Source organism: Prionailurus viverrinus, chromosome B3, assembly GCF_022837055.1.
Source record: "Prionailurus viverrinus isolate Anna chromosome B3, UM_Priviv_1.0, whole genome shotgun sequence".
NCBI classification, from domain to species: domain Eukaryota; kingdom Metazoa; phylum Chordata; class Mammalia; order Carnivora; family Felidae; genus Prionailurus; species Prionailurus viverrinus.
In genome coordinates, this window is record NC_062566.1 from 32,081,846 (window position 1) to 32,099,133 (window position 17,288).

The 17,288-nt window shown below is 51.7% G+C and overlaps 1 protein-coding gene across 3 annotated transcripts in view; it reads left to right on the forward strand.

The window, feature by feature from the left end:
* ANP32A (acidic nuclear phosphoprotein 32 family member A) overlaps positions 1-17,288 on the forward strand; it is a 39,940-nt gene that overhangs the window by 14,088 nt on the left and 8,564 nt on the right. For 2 of the 3 annotated variants that reach the window (XM_047861805.1, XM_047861804.1), the window contains exon 3: positions 15,028-15,193. The exons of the other annotated variant lie outside the window; for it this stretch is intronic. In XM_047861805.1, coding sequence (XP_047717761.1) covers positions 15,028-15,193 — 166 coding nt within the window. The remainder of the gene's footprint in view (positions 1-15,027; positions 15,194-17,288) is intronic. 3 annotated transcript variants of the gene reach the window in all.

A 17,288-nucleotide genomic window follows, 5' to 3' on the forward strand; every position in this document is an offset into this window, starting at 1 on the left:
GCAGTGAACTAGACAAACTTCTCATCTGCGCTGCCCGTGCGGTGCTCCCATTCCATTGAGGGAGGTGGTCGGTAAAGAGTCACGATGCCTGTGTGCTAAGCCCCAAGAAGACAGAGCTGTGCTGAAGGGGGTGTGTGATCCAGGAGAGCCTCTCTGATGAGGTGGCATTTGAGCAATCACTCGGTAACCTACACTGGACACCTGGCCCCCGTGAACCAGAACCTAAAGTATCTGATCTCAGAGTACCTACGAATCATCCTGCTGACGAGCAAGTAGAGGCCCAGCGAGGTTAAGGTGCAGATTCGTGAGGTGATAAGTAGGAAAGATGATGTGATAGAAGAGCGGGACAAAACATAAGTGGCCAGTACTCTGCTCACACCAGCGTTAGTCATTTCCCCAGGCCAGCTGACCCCCCCCCCCCCCCCCCCCCGCCTTTTCATCCCAGAAGGTCTTATTATTCTCTTAAGGCTCCGGCTTTGAAAGATCTGTACTTGCAAATTTGCGTTTACTAACAATAGCAGATTTATTTTCTCATTTATGGCTGTGTGAGTCAGAGGGTGGGGGGCACAAAGTTTAAACACATCTTGTAACCACTAGTGAGCCCTCTGGGCAAGGGCTGACCACCTGGTGTTGGTCTCTCCCTGCTTGCTTGCTTGCTTGCTTTCTTTCTTTCTTTTTTAACATTTATTCATTTTTGAGAGATACAGTGCGAGTGGGGGAGGAACAGAGAGAGAGGGAGACACAGAATCTGAAGCAGGCTCCGGGCTCTGAGCTGTCAGCGTAGAGCCGGACATGGGGCTCGAACCCACAGACCGCGAGACCATGACCTGAACCGAAGTCGGACGCTTAACCCACTGAGCCACCCTGGCACCCCTAAGTGGGATTTTTCGTGTTCTTTCTGAAATGGCAGAATTTCTTGGAAGGTCCCATTGCTACGTTTTGGATTCCATCTAGCCCTCCCACCCTGGTTTGAGAGGCCAGGTGCCTTTGGGTGGGCTAGGGAGACCCTGCCCTTACCTCTGACCCAAGATGGTGAGGCAGGACTCAGAGCCCCCCGCCCCCCGCCCCCCAGGCTTACTTTCAGGGAGAAACACACTGTAAAATCAGGTCAGAGAACCAGCCCTGACCCACGTCTTCTCCCAAGGACCAGGAAGAGCCTTAATTGGCTGATAGTTTTCATCTAGAAGAAGGTGTCCTGCGTGAATTTGAAAGGAGCTTTTGGTGAAGTAAGACTTCATTAATTAGCCTGTTAGGGAAACGGCTTCCCAGTATTAGGGGGGCTGGATAAATTTGATGACCACTATTCTGGTTTGGGGTTCTGAAAAGGAGGAGCTAGGTTTTCATCCTTTTACTAAATATTGAGAAAAATGTAGTATTTTTTTATGTGTTTTGTTTGCTTTTAACCGTTGAGTAGCTGTGTGCCAGATACCATATTTGTTCTTATTTAATCTGTATAAAAAAATGCTACAAGCTGAGTGGGATTATTCCCACTTTAACAGATGAGGGAGCTGAGGCTCAGAAAGCTAGTTTAGCAACTAGCTCAAGGTCACATCTTACTGAGGAGCTGTGCTTGGGTACCAAGCCAGGTCATTGACTTCAGAGCTGTGCACATAGCCTCAAATCTTAACTGTGATTTCCCCCATCTTCCCAGCCACTTTGGGGCTGCTGATAATATGAGAATGCTCTAGATTCCTGACTTTCATTTCTTTCTCTTTTCTATAAAATCTGCTGCATTTGTCTTCCCTAGGAGGATGGACATATGATGCCAACATATCTGGTTTAAAATATATATATTGTATTGTGATATGGAACACATCAAAGTAAATGAAGTAAATGTGAGGTTCAATGATTTTTCTCCCTTGGATTTTTTTTCAGTTTATTTATTTATTTTGAGAGAGAGAGAGACAGAGCATGCAGGCCAAGGGCAGAGAGAGAGGGAAAGAGAGAATATCCCAGGCAGGCTCCACAGAGTCGGACACAGGTCTCGAACTCACGAACTGTGAGATCACGACCTGATCCGAAGTCGGACACTTAACCAACTGAGCCGCCCAGGTGCCCCTCCTTCGGATTTTTCCCCGTAAGTGATTTTTTTGCATCGTCGGGGAAATCCCATCAAAATCCGCTCTCCACGTGCCTTCCTTTGCCTTTCTGTGCCAGTCTTATTTGCACGTCTCCGTGTTTCTGACATTCTTCAACCACGAGGGCCTGGGCGCACAGATGAGAAGCCTACCTAGGGTGCCTCAGAGTACTAAAGAGGGTCTGAAAAGTGGGGGAAGACCAAATTCTTTTCCGGTAAAAGTAGGCTAAGACAATTAGGGGCTTAGGTGCTGCCTCAAAAACCGCACAGCAGCGTATTCTGACCTCGAGTAAGAAGAGAGCGTAGGAGGTTGTGGAATGGGCCTGACAGCGTGTTTTCCCTGGAACCCCTTGCAGCCTGGCCATCAGCAGGACCCCTTCTGGGAAAGGAGTCAGGCTGCCCCCTTACAGAGCACCTACTGCAAGCGTTGTGTCCAGCTCGGTGTTTGGCAAACAACACTTTTTTGATCCTCAAGAACACCCCTAAGGTATGCATGTGGACACCCATTACCAGACAGGGAAACTGGCCCCCTGAGGTTAGATGGCCCTCAAGGCACGCCGAACTGCCCCCATGTGTCCTAACAGTCCCTTCTGCTTGTCCCTCCAGACTGGCCAATCTGGGGGCAGAGGGCAAGGACACCTTTATCATTGGGTCCCTGGTGCCTGGTGCGGTGCCATCTTGGCGTTTTTGGTAGGCTCTAAGCGTTGTTGAATGAGCAGAGGGGAAGTAACTTGTCCACACAGGTGCAGTGGTGAAGCCTTTCCATTGTAGGACTCCGAGGCTCCAGGACAGCTGCTCTGTGGGTCAGAAGTAGGATCTGATTCCAGCTCTTTGGTTACTAAGTGGGACGAGCACAAAATGACGTATGTACCCGTTTATCTGAATTGCAACATTAATGTAGAAAAGGATTGGAAGCGACCCAAACACTCATCAATAAGGGCCCGATTAAGAAAAATGATGGCACATTCCAAACGGTGCAAATAAGAAACAAGAAAGGTTTTTGTGTACTATGTTACACGAACTTCATGGAAAACAAAAACAAAAAAAGGCAAAGATCAGTATATAATATGCTAGTTTTGGGTAAAGGGGAGAAAAATAAGATTTTGAATTTGTGTATGTGTAAACAAATTCTAGAAGGATATACTTAATGGGTGGGATGGTAAACTAGGCAGGATGGGAGGGAGAATTAACTGTTTATCTTATGCTTTTTTTTTTTTTTTAAGTATTTATTTTGAGAAAGAGACAGAGCACATGAGCAGGGAAGGGGCAGAGAGAGAGAGAGAGAGAGAGAAAGAATGAATCCCAAGCAGGCTCCGCCCCTGGCAGCATAGAGCCTGATGTGGGGTGAGAGAGAGAGAGAGAGAGAGAGAAAGAATGAATCCCAAGCAGGCTCCGCCCCTGGCAGCATAGAGCCTGATGTGGGGCTCGAATCCATGAACTGTGCGATCATGACCCGAGCTGAAGTCAAGAGCTGGTCGCCTAGTCGACTGAGCCACCCAGTCGCCCCTGCTGTTTGGTTTTGAAACCATGAGAATGAATGTTAACTTCTTCAAAAAAGTAAAAAGAAAAAAAATAATGGAAGTCACTTTGGACTCGCTATTTTGTCTGTCCGGACAACCCGTCTCCCCATCCGAACAACGAGGTGATTGGATTAGAGCAAGGTTTCATCACGTTGTGTATATTGTGTGTATGTCTGACTTTTGTGGGCTTTTCCAGGAGACACTGACCTGGTCCTAGGACGGTCTGCAGTCCCTTCTGTTGGTGGCCTCCACCTGGATCAGCTCTGGCTGTTTGAGAAAGGCCAGGGCGATGCAGAGAGCAAGGAGCCCTCTGCCGAGGTCTGGGCCTTGTTCCTGTCCCCATGCCTGGCAGTTTGTCCTCTGAACACCCTGCCCTGGTGTGACTCAGTTGGTTCTTCCCTCAAACAGGAGGATTACAGTGAAGAGAGACTGTTCTGGAGCTTTCTGGCAAAGTGCTGCAGTTTAATAGGAAGGAAAAAAAAATGGCAGAATGTTTTCCCAGGTTATTTTTAATGCTTTTCAGTTCAGCAAACATTAATTGAGAGCTAAGTGCAAGGCAGCGTGGGGGAGTCAGAGCTCCATAACACCTCATCTCTGCTCTCCGGAGTGTGAAGTCTTGGGTGAGAAACTTGAGTGTAAAATTCCTCCTCATACCGTCCAGGACTGCACAGTTTACCTCATCTGGTCCCTCAGAGACGTGTGGGGTTGGTGGGGATTCTCCCCATTTCACAGATGAGGAAATGGAGTCTCAGTGAAGTCTTGCCCAACGAAAGCCACACAGTTCCTAAGTGATAGAGCCTGGAACTAAACCAGATTTTCTCTGATGCTCTTCATGAGCCCAAACACTCGTAAGCAGAACATTCCGCCACAGGAGATTTCCCGGAGGTGTGTGGTGTGGGCCAGTCTCTACCTGGAAACAGTCAGGTGAGCACAGTCCTCAGTAAGCCTCCTTCACTGTTCGCCTTTATGGAAGGGCAGTGGAAACCTCAGGCTTACGGTCACACATTGGGTCTTAACCCCCTTTGCTGTGGTCCCAACAGTTCGGACCTCCACTGCCTGTGAAGCCCACCACCCTGCCACAAGTTAGGTGCAGACTGTCCCAGGCGTGTGTAAGGGTGGATGTGACAGCATCCTTCTAGCCACCCCTTTCTCCTGCCACCGTTTCCTCTTCTTTTCCTTCCCTTCTTCCACAAATTCTGTCATCCTCTTTCCCAGAAGAGCCACACATGCTCCCCGCTCAGGGTCTCTGCCCTGGCTGTTCCCTCCCTCTGCCTGAAAAGCTCTTCCCGTGGCTTCAAGTCTCCGCTGGAAACTCCCTTGGATAGGAAAGTGGCATCCCTCCCCACCACTGCTGTTTTCTCTTTATGGTATCTGTTCATATTACATACAGACTACATTGATCGCTTTCCTGCCTCACCCCTGTCCCCTCCGATGTGTGAGCCCACGAAGCCTGGCAAGTTGGGCTTTGCACGGTATCCCTAACGTCTGCCTAGCACAGGTGCCCAGCATCTAATAGATACTCCATACACAGTATTGAACGGGTAAATTGTAAATTGCCCTGTGGCCTAAACAAGTAACACTTCTTTAAAGAGGAAAGAAGCAAATCATAGCCTCTTTTTTAAAGGCGAAAAGACCCAAGGCTCGTCTGTCTGCAGCGCTTCATCATACAATATCACTCCATTTAATAATTGTTCAGCCCTGTTTAGAGCCCTCTGCAGACGGTCACTTAGAGGCCTCTGATTTGTATGCTTTGGGAAACCGCTCACTGTTTTTTTTGTTTTGTTTTGTTTTGTTTTTTTTCCAGAGCAGCCTATTCTTTTCTGGGACAGTTGTAATGATTTAAACACTCTCATAGTTTACATGGGGCCGAAAACTGCCTCATTGTAATTCCTGCACACTGATCTTCGTTCTCGAAGCACAGGAGAGCACGGAATAAACGCACTTCTGTGTGCACAGGACACTCCTTCAAGATAGTTGGGAAAAGATGGCTGTCGAAAGGCTCCCCCACCCTCCGGCCAAAACGTCACCGGTCCCTTTGATGGTTCTCCCAGTGCCACCGTTGTCAGGGGCCTTCCCACCCTGGGTGCCTTCCTCAAGTTTGTTCTGCCTCAAGTTTCAGAATTCAAGATTTAGTCCCGTCGGAGCAGAGTGTATATAGAGACCCTGCCCAAGGAGCCTCGGTCCTTGTTGACCTGTTGCTGTCAGCACAGCCTTGGGATGACCTCGCCTGGGAGACAGAACACATTCGGTTCACTTTTACATTGTCTCTAGTCCTTGAGCCCCTCTCAGACTCTTCAAGAATCATAAAGGTTATAAGGGTTTGTTTTTGGTTTTGGCTTCTGGCATTTAAAAAAAAAATTTTTTTTAAGATGTATTTTTGGGAGAGAGAGTGCAAGCAGGGAAGGGACAGAGAGATGGGGGTGGGGGAGGCACAGAAAATCCAAAGCAGGGTCTAAGCTGACAGCAGCCAGCCCGATGCGGGGCTTGAACTCAAGAACCATGAGATCATGACCTGAACTGATTTCGGACACTCTGCCCACTGAGCCACCCAGGTGCCCCTGTACCTTATTTTATTTTTATTTATTTATTTTTAATGTTTATTCTTGAGAGAGAGAGAGAGAGAGAGAGAGAGAGAGAGAGAGTGCGAGCAGGGGAGGGGCAGAGAGAGAGGGAGACACAGAATCCAAAGCAGGCTCTAGGCGCTGAGCTGTAAGTACGGAGCCTGACCTGGGACTCGAACTCATGAACTTGCAAGATCATGCCCGTAGCTGAAGTTGGGCACTCCACTGACTGAGCCACCCAGGCGCCCCACCCTGTGCCCTATTTTAAAAGATAGTAAACATGAATAAAGTTCTGTCTCCAAAATCCACGTGAAGAGGGTGGAACTCTGGAAGTAAAGCAAAACGTGCAGAGCCTTCAACTTTATCCTTTCTCCCGCCTCTGACTGCCTGTGTCTTTTCCTCAGTGTCTGTCTGTCCCTCTGCCTTCCATCTCCCGCCCACCCCTCGCTTCCCCCTCCCTCCCTCTCCCTCCTGCCATTGCTCCCGTCCCTGCCCTCCCACTTAGTAGACAGGGGGAGCTAACACTTCCTTCGCAGCATTTCCATTGCAAATACTTTTACCCATAGCCTTTCATTTACAGGCTTAGGCTAAGGTGCACGTGTCCCATTTTTCTCAAGGAGAAAGAACGGAGATTAAATTGCTTCTCATGTGTGACCCTTGGCTAATTTGCTTTGTGGCCTTGGATAGAAAAAACTTTCAGCCCCCAGCTTTAGGCTCTTCTGCATGATGGGTTCCCATTTCTGCCCAAATCAGCGGTTTCCTATTGGTGGTTGGACATGAGGCCTTCCACACCGCACTACTTGCTCTGCTTCTGTCATTGCCAATGCCACTGTCATTTTGGGTAGAGGTGGCAGGGAAGGAGGCCAAGGTCGAGAGTTTCGACTGTGAGGCCACTGAGCCTTTCTCTGCCTCTTCGGCATTTCGGGTCCTGCTGGGTGTGTGTGTGTGTGTGTGTGTGTGTGTGTGTGTGTGTGTGTGGAGGCGGGAGGGAGGGAGGGAGGAGGGCCAGGTTCAGGCATGGGGCTCTTTTCCTCACAGCTGTTTTCTTTTTCCTCCTTTGTTTCCTCTTGCTTCCAGGAGTTCATCACGGAGAGGCCTGTGCTTTAGGGTATGGGAGAATTGAGAACAGCCCAAGGTCTGATTCCATAATGGGCTGTGTGACCTTGGGTGAGTCACTGGGTTGGTTTTCACAGAGCTTCATCAGTTGCCTGAGGAGCTGGAGAGGATCGGTGGTTCCCTAGAGGTGGTGATGATGGGGTCCTTTGGTTCTGTGATGTACTTTTTAATAGCCAGCTGCATATTTGGCTGAGGCACGTCCAGAGGCTGTGGGATGCTTCCCAGCCTCTGAGTCTGAGTCTGGGTAGTGAGGTGTCTTCTCAGATGGGCTGTGCTGCTGGGCTGGGCTGGGCAGAGGGTTGACCTGCCAGCTCATGGATCTGAGGAAGTGAATTAACTTTTGTTTTGCAGACCATTCTTCCACTTGGGGGTCTACAGGGAGTGGGTAGCAGTCAAGGTCCACACTGGGCCCTCTTTTTGGACTCTGCTGACCTGAGGACTCCAGTGGCATTTCCACATCAGACTGTCCCTGCTGTCCACAGGTGACCCCAGCCAGGCTGACAGTCCCTGAATCTGATTTCAGAAGTCCACATCAACCACATCAGGCAGCTGGGACAGAGGGCCCAGGAAGCCATGCTTGTTGATTTGTCTAGGAGTGGAACTAATGGGATGGTTTGCTTCAGAAAGTGAATTAGGGGGGACGCCTTGGTGGCTCAGTCGGTTAAGTGTCCGACTTCAGCTCAGGTCATGATCTCGCGGTCTGTGAGTTCGAGCCCCGTGTCGGGCTCTGTGCTGACAACTCAGAGCCTGGAGCCTGTTTCAGATTCTGTGTCTCCCTCTCTCTCTGTGCCTCCCCCGCTCATGCTCTGTCTCTCTGTCTCTGAAAAATGGATAAACCTTAAGAAAAAAAGTTTTTTTTAAAGAGAGTGAATTAGGGAGGCGCCTGGGTGGTTCAGTCAGTTGGTTGAGTGTCCGACTTCGACTCAGGTCATGATCTCACTCATGGGTTCGAGCCCCACGTCGGGCTCTGTGCTGGCAGCTCAGAGCCTGGAGATTCTCAGAGCCTTCAGATTCTGTGTCTCTGTCTCTCTCTGCCCCTCCCCCACTCACACTCTGTCTCTCTCAAAATAAATAAACGTAATAATAAAATTTAAAAAAAGGAAAGTGAATTAGGGATTAGTTAGCTTTTTAGAATCTAGAAGATTCTTCAGAGCCATCGCCACCCGCCCCCCCCCCCCCCCCCCCACTCCATTCTTTGCTCTAGCTTCAGTGACCCATTCCGGTTTGACCATTTAGCAAGTATTTACTGAAAGCCAGCCCCTCTGGGCAGGGCACCAGCGGGGAACACTGAGACCTCAGCCCTTGGTAAGCTTGTGTTTGGAGAAAAGATCACAGGAAGAAGAACTGCCAGATGCCCTCTGTGGCCGAGCAGCAGCTCTCAGAGGACCCTGGTGGAAGGAGCACTTTCCCTGGGAGACGAGTAGGATGAGTAGAATTCCGGTTGTCTGAGGATTCAATGCAGTGATGCCTGGGGAAGCACTTTGTAAACTGTCATATAGGGAAGAAATGCCAGGTGGTGCCACCGTGTTTGCTGCAGGGCAGGGAGGCTGGCAGAGAGGTGAGGTGGGGACAAGCTGCCTTGGGAAGAGGCACAGGGTTTTTGGTCCAGGAGCGCTGATGGCTGGGGGGCTGGGAATCCTTCAACGGCTTTGCAGTCCCTGTGGCCATGAAAGTCTGTGGACCAGGGGTGACGGGACGTGATAGGACATGATCAGAGCAGCGTTTTAGGAGATTGGTCAGGATTTACCCCTCTGCTCTCTGGGCCTTCCCCTTCAATCTCCTCATGGCTTTTCTGTTGCGTGGGGCCAGTGCTGTGGCTATTTAATAAGATCATTGTGAACAGTGTGGTTTTTTTATGAACCGCAGCATTGTTGAGCAGGGAATAGGACCCCGTGAGCTGAGGTGCCTGCTCCCTGCTGCCCTGGGAAAAGGCAGACATCAGATGGGACGATGCCAGACTGCTGCATTTGGAACCCAGCACCCTGGGCCTCTGGGGGCTGTTTTTGTGACCCTGGTGTGTTTTAAGAGACTACACGATTGATTTTTGTGTTTCATTAATTGCCTGGGGCCCCAAATTTCCTTTCTGGCGTCCCTCAGTGATGACTCCTGAGCTCTTTTGGTCCATGAAATCTCTCACTTCCTTTTGGAGGAACAGAGGCTGAGTTTGGATGTGAGTGGGACTAAAAGTAGATGGACCCACAGAATTTTGGAGCTAGAAAGGATCTCCTCTCTGTGCTCAGGCTCCATTGTCCAGTGTGTGAATTAGGGGGCTGGCAGAAACCCAGAGAGGGATGTGGCTCTCCCCCAAGGCACACAGCAAGTCCCTGGCAAGGTGGGCACCAGGGTCCAGGTCATCTGACTGCCTGATCAGCACCCTCATGCTTCTTGTCCCTCTTTCCTCCTTCTGGTCACCATTCAGATACCACCTTCTGGGACCAGTTTCAAACTCCTGCTTCATCCAGTACCCAATAAAGGTGGGAAGGGACAACCATGGAGAGAAGATGTAGCCTGCTAGGTTGCCAACCAATCGCATCATCCACCGGAGCCAAGACCTCATCTCTCCCTGTTCCCACTACACTGCCTTCCCCCAGCAAAGTCAGACCAAGACACCCCCTCCCCACGTCCTGGGTCCAAACAGCCTTCTGGCCCTATTTTCTGCTGCTCTGGGAATACTTTGCTTTCCATACTCTTAAGGCGGACAGGGCTAGGGCAGGGGCTGGGCGGTCAGGGAAGTGTAACTGACAAGTCTTGAAGGGGAGTAGAATGTAGACTGGCCCCGGAGGGAGGAATGAGGTGTTAGGGGAGGAAAGCCAGGGCCCAAATATCAGGGAGGAGGCCCGGCTGTGCCGGGGGCTCACTCGCGCCAAGCGGGCCCATGCCACAAGCCGGAAGCCCAGGTCCTACAACAGCCATCCCCGCCCGCCTCCGGTTACTGCGAGTCTGTCCTTCTGGCTGGAGGAAGCATCCGCAGTGGAACCAGCTCCTCTCTGTCTCCGAGGCAGAAACCGAGACCTCCCCGCACCCGCTGGAGGAGGTAGGGAGCCGGTTCCAGGCGGAGCAGGAGCCAGTCACAGGGTTTATGTTAATGCGGGCCCTCCCCCAGCCGGCGCTTAGCCTATTACCCGGGCCCTGGCCGACAGCTTAATTACCGCTGCAGCGCGCCTCGGCTTGCGTTCCACGGTTCCCTAAAATAATAAGGATGGCGTCACCGACTTCCCGCGGCCATGTGCTCCCACCCGTGCCTTCAGAGCTCTATTGTAGGAAACAAACAAAATCCAGACACTCAGATGCTTTTTTTTCTTGGAGAGATTTTTTTTTTTTTTTTTTTTGGTTTTAAGGTAGTGTTGGGACCCTGCCCCTTAAGTTAAGATTTTAAAAGATCTTTAAGGTGTGGAGGCCAGGGTCTTGGCTACCACTGAGGCTGCAGAATATCCTCCTGTTAGCAGAAATTCGAAAGCTATGTGGATGATTCCCCAGTCTGGGGCCTCTGATTTCTGCTCAGAGGGGTGGTATGGGGTAGCTTGACAGAAGAATCACCCAGCTCACGGTTCCTGGACTCTGGGCCAACTCTGGACCTTGCTCTTTCCTCTGGAAAAAAAGAGGGCTAAACTTGACCAGCATTTTACAAACGGTGGGTCGCATTAAAAAATCGCATTAAAATTTTTTTTTTTCTTTAATGTAACAGAAAGCAGTAATTGTAATAGGGTACGTTTCGTTTCGGTGTGCATGTCTTGTATACACAGGACATGTGTGCACTGAGCCAGGGTATAAATATATTTTTACTGTGGGTTGTGGTCAGAAAGCCACTGACCTAGATGATCCCAAAGGCCTTTCCAGCTTTCGAAATGTCTGACTTTTCTCCCAGAGCCTGACTTTCCCCTCCATGGAACCTGACTGGGTTTTGGCAGGTCTTGCCGCACAAGACTGTTAAGCCGAACTAGAGTTTGGCCTTCTAGCCAGAAATGGGATCTGCAGCGGGGGATGGCCCATTTAAAAGCTGACCTATTTAAAACCCACGAGCACCAAAAAAATGCGGGGTCAATTTGATTTGAGTCTCGTCTTCTGTGCAAGACTGGAACCTGAAAACTAAATTGGTCAGGGACGGACAGGTAAAGACCAAAGCTACAAATATGTGTTGCATTCTTGCTCAGGGAAAGAAAAGAAAATCGAGACTCGAGGCCAGTGGGGGAAAACAAGGCCAAAAACGAGAGGTGTAGATGTAAGGTCGAGAGGGGTATATTTTGGGCCTACTACCTTAGTTCTCCAGAATGTTAAGAGGCTTCGTGCATTCCATGAGAGACAGCTTTGGTGGCTCAGATGTGGCGGCTTGCCTTTGTTCCCATTCTTGTGGCATGGCTGTGGACACCGTGGTAAAGGTGGCTTGTGGATCACGGAGAAGGCAAGTGGCTTTTTCCAAACTGGGAATGCTCTAAGTGCATTCATTATTTCACTTAATCCAGCCCTAGGTGATGGGCACTGTTGTCACTGGAGGAAGCGGAAGCTCAGGGGAGGTGAGATGAGCTAGCAAGTGGAGAATGTGGACTTGAGCCAAGTCTCTCTGACTCCAGAGCCTGCCTTCTGTCCACCTCTCCACGTTGCCTCCGGAAGTGCTGGGAAAATAAAGAGCTGTTCTCACTAAAGCTTCCTTCTCTCTGGCTCTGGCCTTCAGAGGGCTCTGTTTTAGGCCCAAGCTGTCCATTTAAATCAGGGCCAGCTGATCACGGGCATGTGACCTGTGCTTAGGAGGGCCCTCCCTTGGGCTCAATGCGCTGCTGTCGCGGGTTTGGAGTTCTTAATAATTTTTGACCAAGAGGGCTCATGTTTTCATTTTGCACGAAGCCCTGCCGACGATATAGCCAGTCCTGGCTTTGATATAGTACATCCCCTTTCTTGGGTCCCTCCTGTCTTCCTTTAACATGCCTGTCCCGTCTGGGGCAGAGGCATTTGAAGAATGCACTCTGTCCCAGCCTTCGGTCTGCTACCTGGCACGCTGCTCTGAGGTTATTTACCAGCCGTCTGCCTCCTCCCAGCCGCCACCACACCTCTTGCTGGCAGGGACCCCGCTGCGGCTCACTGGCTCACCGTTGCCTCTGAGTCCCCTCAGCATTTACCCAGGTGAACAGTGTCATAGGAGCACCCTTGGTGGAGGGAGGTTTTTTTAATAGGCAAGAGATTGGCGTGCAGAGCACTGGGTCAGGTCAAAAGGAGCGTACGCAGCTGGCCTGCCTCCTGGGGGACACAAGGCTCGTGGAAAACGTTGTTTGTAAGAGGTCGGGTTCATTCAGTGTATAGGGGACCCGCGACACTGTAAGTTTGACTCACTCTGTACTCCCGGCACCTAGTGCTGTGCCTGGCACGGTAAGCAGGACATTTGTTAAGCAGTTGCTCTGGTGTCCGCTCCCCGCTAGGCTGATTACGGGGAAGGACAGTCCCTGACCTCTAGGAGGATCGGATGCTTAATACACGATTAAATGATTCATGTGGCAGCTGCCCTCAGTGCCCTGGGATGCTCAGAGCTGGGTGTGGGGAAGGTTTCCTGGGGAGGGCGGGGGGGGGGCCTGAACTCGATTTGTGATGCAAGGGTGAGATTGAGGAGAGGTCAGAGTGGAGGGCCCACTTAAGTCAGTGTAGGAACTTGGAGCCCCCCCGTCCCTCCCCCGCCAAACATACACACACACACACACACACACACACACGCACACACACACACAAGGAATGTGTTCTAGGCCGGGGTTTGTACTTCACAAGTTAAACAGATCCCATTCTCCTCTTTCCGCAGAGGCAGAGCCCAGCCCTCAGGGACAGAGTCAGGGTCCTCAGCCAGCCAGGTCCTTGACCTGTTCGTGTAGTCCAGTGCACCCCCCGCTGTCACAGAGACCCCGCTGGGAGGCAGAATCGGACTTAGAGTGACTTCGATGACTGTGATCAGGACTGCGGTGTAGAGAATAGAGAGGAAATGGTCACATTTGAGAGAGCTGTGAAGACAAGATTTCACAGTTTTGAAACAAGCAACGGGTTGTTCCTTAGAGTAATAATGTGTTTGTGTTTAGCACGGACGTTTCAGCTCCCATTGGTGAGAAATGATTGCTGTGTCCTTGCTTTGGGGACAAGTTTTTCAGGAAATGCTGGAGCCGGACAGTCTGATTTCTTGGGAAGCTTCAGTGGCCTCCCGACTGACCTCTCTCGAGGGCTGAGTGTGAACATGCAGACTCCTCTTGGGTGTTGACACCTGAGGAGTGAAGCCTAGAATCCTGTGTAGTTTTGTCCATGGGTGTTTGAAAAGCTTCTGCTACCAGCAGAGTAAGCCAGTTGTTGGGCTAGAGAGCAACCACATTCAGATATTTTTAAAGGGCCAGTGAAGCTTGGGAGAGAGTCTCAACCCAAAGTACAAATTTCCAGTTTAATTTTAACTTTGCACTTAGCTCACACCCAGGATTTGGCAGGGGGAAGTGGACCTTAATTTTTTTTTTTTTTTTTTTCTTTTTTAAGGCGAACACACCCTGGATGTAACAGGGATATGTTCTCTGCCTGGAAGGGCTTGGAGTGGCGGCCACCGCACAGAGACGGGAGGAAGTGGGTTGGAATTGGATCAGGAGCTCAGAGTGGATTTGAGGAGCGCTGGGGCTGGTTAGAGGTTTGCAAATGTGGGAGTCTGTCCTGGAGCTCTAGGAAAGGGCCACCCTCTGTGGACCCAGGGGGACCCGGGGGACGTGTGTGGAATGACTTCAGATCACCTCTTGGGCCGGTGTTTTTGTTTTTTTCCTGTTTGGTCACTTTCAGGGACTTCACAGGCGGCTTACCTGCCATCCCCAAAGCGACAGTCACTCCCCAAAGCAGCAGTGGGTTTCCCCCTCGTGGTTTTTGGGCTTTTTGGTGATATCAGCAGCCGCAGTGTCTGAACCTTGCCCTTCTCTCACATCTTTGATCTCACCCCAAACACTGCCGAAACTCTTGCCAGGAAGGAAACGCAGAAACCAGTGGTGGTCCCAGAGGCCCCGCAGACCTGACCTATAACTGGCCACTGCTGGCACTCCAGAGGGCATAGACTTGCCCAAGCGGCTGGAAGCAGCCTCTTCCCGCTTGGCAAGAGCAGGGTGCCAGGTCCCCCAGCCCCTCTCCACATCCTTGCTCCCTAATCGCAGTGTCATCTGAAGGAGGGCTGGCTTGGATTTTGTTTTGGTTACGAAGGAAGTGTAACCAGGGCGGGGACTGCCAGGAGCGGTCCCCACCCTGCTGGTGGACCTGTTGGAAGGGGCTTCAGGAGAGCTTATAGGGTTGAGTTGGGGGAGTCTGGGAGAGCGCGCCTCATATTTGGGAACATCTGAGGACCAGTCGGGAGCCAACACTGACCACCTTGGTTCACTGCATGGGGTCTTATGTCCATTCCAGGGGCCATTAGGATAGGTGGTTCTGATGTGGCTGTGGAATGGGAAAATCCCATTCCCACCAGTGAACCAGCTGGTGCCAGCAAAGCACTTCAAAGGGGTCTGTGCAGGCTCTGGAAAGATCCGATGGTTCCTATTAATAAAAACATTAGTGGTAGCTGCTTGCATATCATCCCCCGGGAGGAATGGCCCCCAGTTGGCGGTCGTGTGGGGTGCCGGGACTGGGACCCCGTGCCTGTCCGTAGAATTCCCAGGCAGCGCCGTGCCTCTCTGGAAAAGAGGCTGACTTCCGGGAGGAATTCCCCTGACTCCCAGCCCCACCACCCCCATCTCTAAGGCTTTCTTTTCCTTGGCAAATGGTCGTTAAGAGGAGAAGCCCTTGACCCATCTGGAAAAACCACATGTCTGAAATCTTTGAGGGTGGACTGGAATCCCTGCTCGTATTTGTCTTTCTCTGGTGGAGCTCCAAGAATCTGCAGCGCCTTCCGAAGACCGCAGGCCTTGTGGCTCCAGAGTTTGGTGCAGATGAAGGAGGTGGGCCTACCCCCTTCCCCGGAGCTGTGAACCTCCCTCCGTTTGCCCTGCTCCCCTAAGGCCTGGCTTCCTGGCTCTACGCTGATTTCCTGCCCTAGGGCAGAAGGCCTCTCAGGATTTATTCCCAGGCACTCTTGCCAGTGACCTTGAGAAGGTGGCTTGACCTGGACATCTGGCCTCTCCTGGGGACTGAGGGAGTGGAAAAGGATTTAACTTCTCCCATCCCAGATCCGAGGGGAAAGGCAGGACTTGGCGGCCATTGCCTAGGCCCAGAACGGGTCAGCTCTGGGAAGGAGCTCCTGTGCCTGGCTTTGCCCTTCCTGGCAGATTGCCACTGTCGCTGGGCTAGGCACACCACCTCTGTCTGCCAGGGAAGAAGAAAGCAGGGTAACTGTGGGGGCTCTGCAGTCCAGATGTGCCCCGAGCGCCCCTGGTCTGCCCGCTGACAAGGGTGGGCTGAGAAGGGGCCCAGCAGGCCCACTGTCGATTCTGTCCCCCCAGGTTTCTGCTTGGCCTCGAGACGCCTGAGCAGGAGGGAGGATTGGAGGACTGTGGCAAGCCGGTCATCCTGGGCCCGGCAGGAAGGTCTAAGCAAATTGGCCTGCTCAGGGGGCCGGAGGAGCTCTGGACAGGCGCTGGTTAGAACAGAAGGCCATCTGCTTGTCCAGGAGAAGAAAAGGCTCTGAGGGGCTGGCATGACCCTTCGGACAGTGTGGGACTGCCATTTGGAAGAACTAGATCGTACTGTCTGAACCATCCGTGACCAATCAGAACCTGTAGGGGGAAGTCCTAGGGGGGCAGCAGATCCCGAGATGGTGATGTGTGTTTCCTTGAGGCTGTGGGGAGCAGACAGGTGGGATGTTGTGTCCAGCACCAGATGCAGCCAGGAAGAGTTACCTTTAAGGTGCCTGCCAGCCCTGGGTGGCGAAGGAGCAGCCAGACTGCTGGGGCAGGAGTGGGTCACCGGGGCATCCTCCTGGAGGTCTGGGTACCCTGGCTTCCCTTGCTGACTCCCCAGAGACGTTGAGGCCTGGGGCTTGATGTGTTCCTCAGCTTGTCTCCCCACCGTCTGTACTGGAGCCTGGAATCTTCCCTTCAGCCAAATCTACCTTTTAACCACCTAATGAGAAGTTGCTTTTCATGAGTCTTTTTTTTTTTTTTTTAAATAAAGGAACTCAGTTTTTTTTTGGGGGGGGGGGTGTTTTGAAAGTTCATTTATTTATTTTGAGAGAGAGAGCGGGGAAGGGGCAGAGAGAGAGGAAGAGAGAGAGAATCCCAAGCAGGCTCCACACTGACAGCAGAGAGCCTGAGGTGGGGCTCAAACTCACAAACCATGAGATCATGACCTGAGCCAAACTCGTCTTTCTGCGTCATCAGAAATAAAGGATTTGGACCCAGATTGGAGTAAGAAGAGAAAAGAAGAGAATCTAAGAACTCCAGCGGCAAAATTGCCTCCAGGGAGTTTTAAAGAAGGGCCAGACAGGGTCACAGAGGTGCTTCCAAAGACTGACTTTTTGTACTTCGACGACCTCAGCATGCATTACGGGGCCGTCCTAGGGTTGCGGATTTCCATTCTTTTCCTTTCACATCTATGCTCAGGACCCGGAAGAGCAGGGTCTAGAGATGCACTATCCCGTATGGTAATTCTAAGTATCTTTTTACATTTAAATTAAGGAAAATGAAAGTGAAAACTCAGTTCCTCAGTCTCACCAGCCGGGTCACAGGTGCTCAGTGGCCACCCTCGGCTAGCTCCTCGTCTCTTGGCCAGAGCAGGAGGCATCCATCGTTGCAGGAGGTTCTGTTGCACGGGGCTGGTCTAGAGAACGGAGAGTGGGGGGCTCCGTAGTCTGCGGCCCCTACCAGGGGCCAGGCCAAGTGGGTGACTGTGGTGACGGGTGGGCAGGCTCTGGCCGGTGAGCTGGTGAGGGTGGCGTACGTGTGTGTCTTGGGCCCCGTCCACACACCGAGGGTCACAGGCACACGGAGGCAGAAGGAGGGGAAGTAGCTGGCCGTGGGAGGTGGGCAGGCTGAGGCCACAGGGCCTGGGAGGAGGGCGGTGGGGATCTGACGGTGTGGCTGGTGCTGGTGGGAAGCT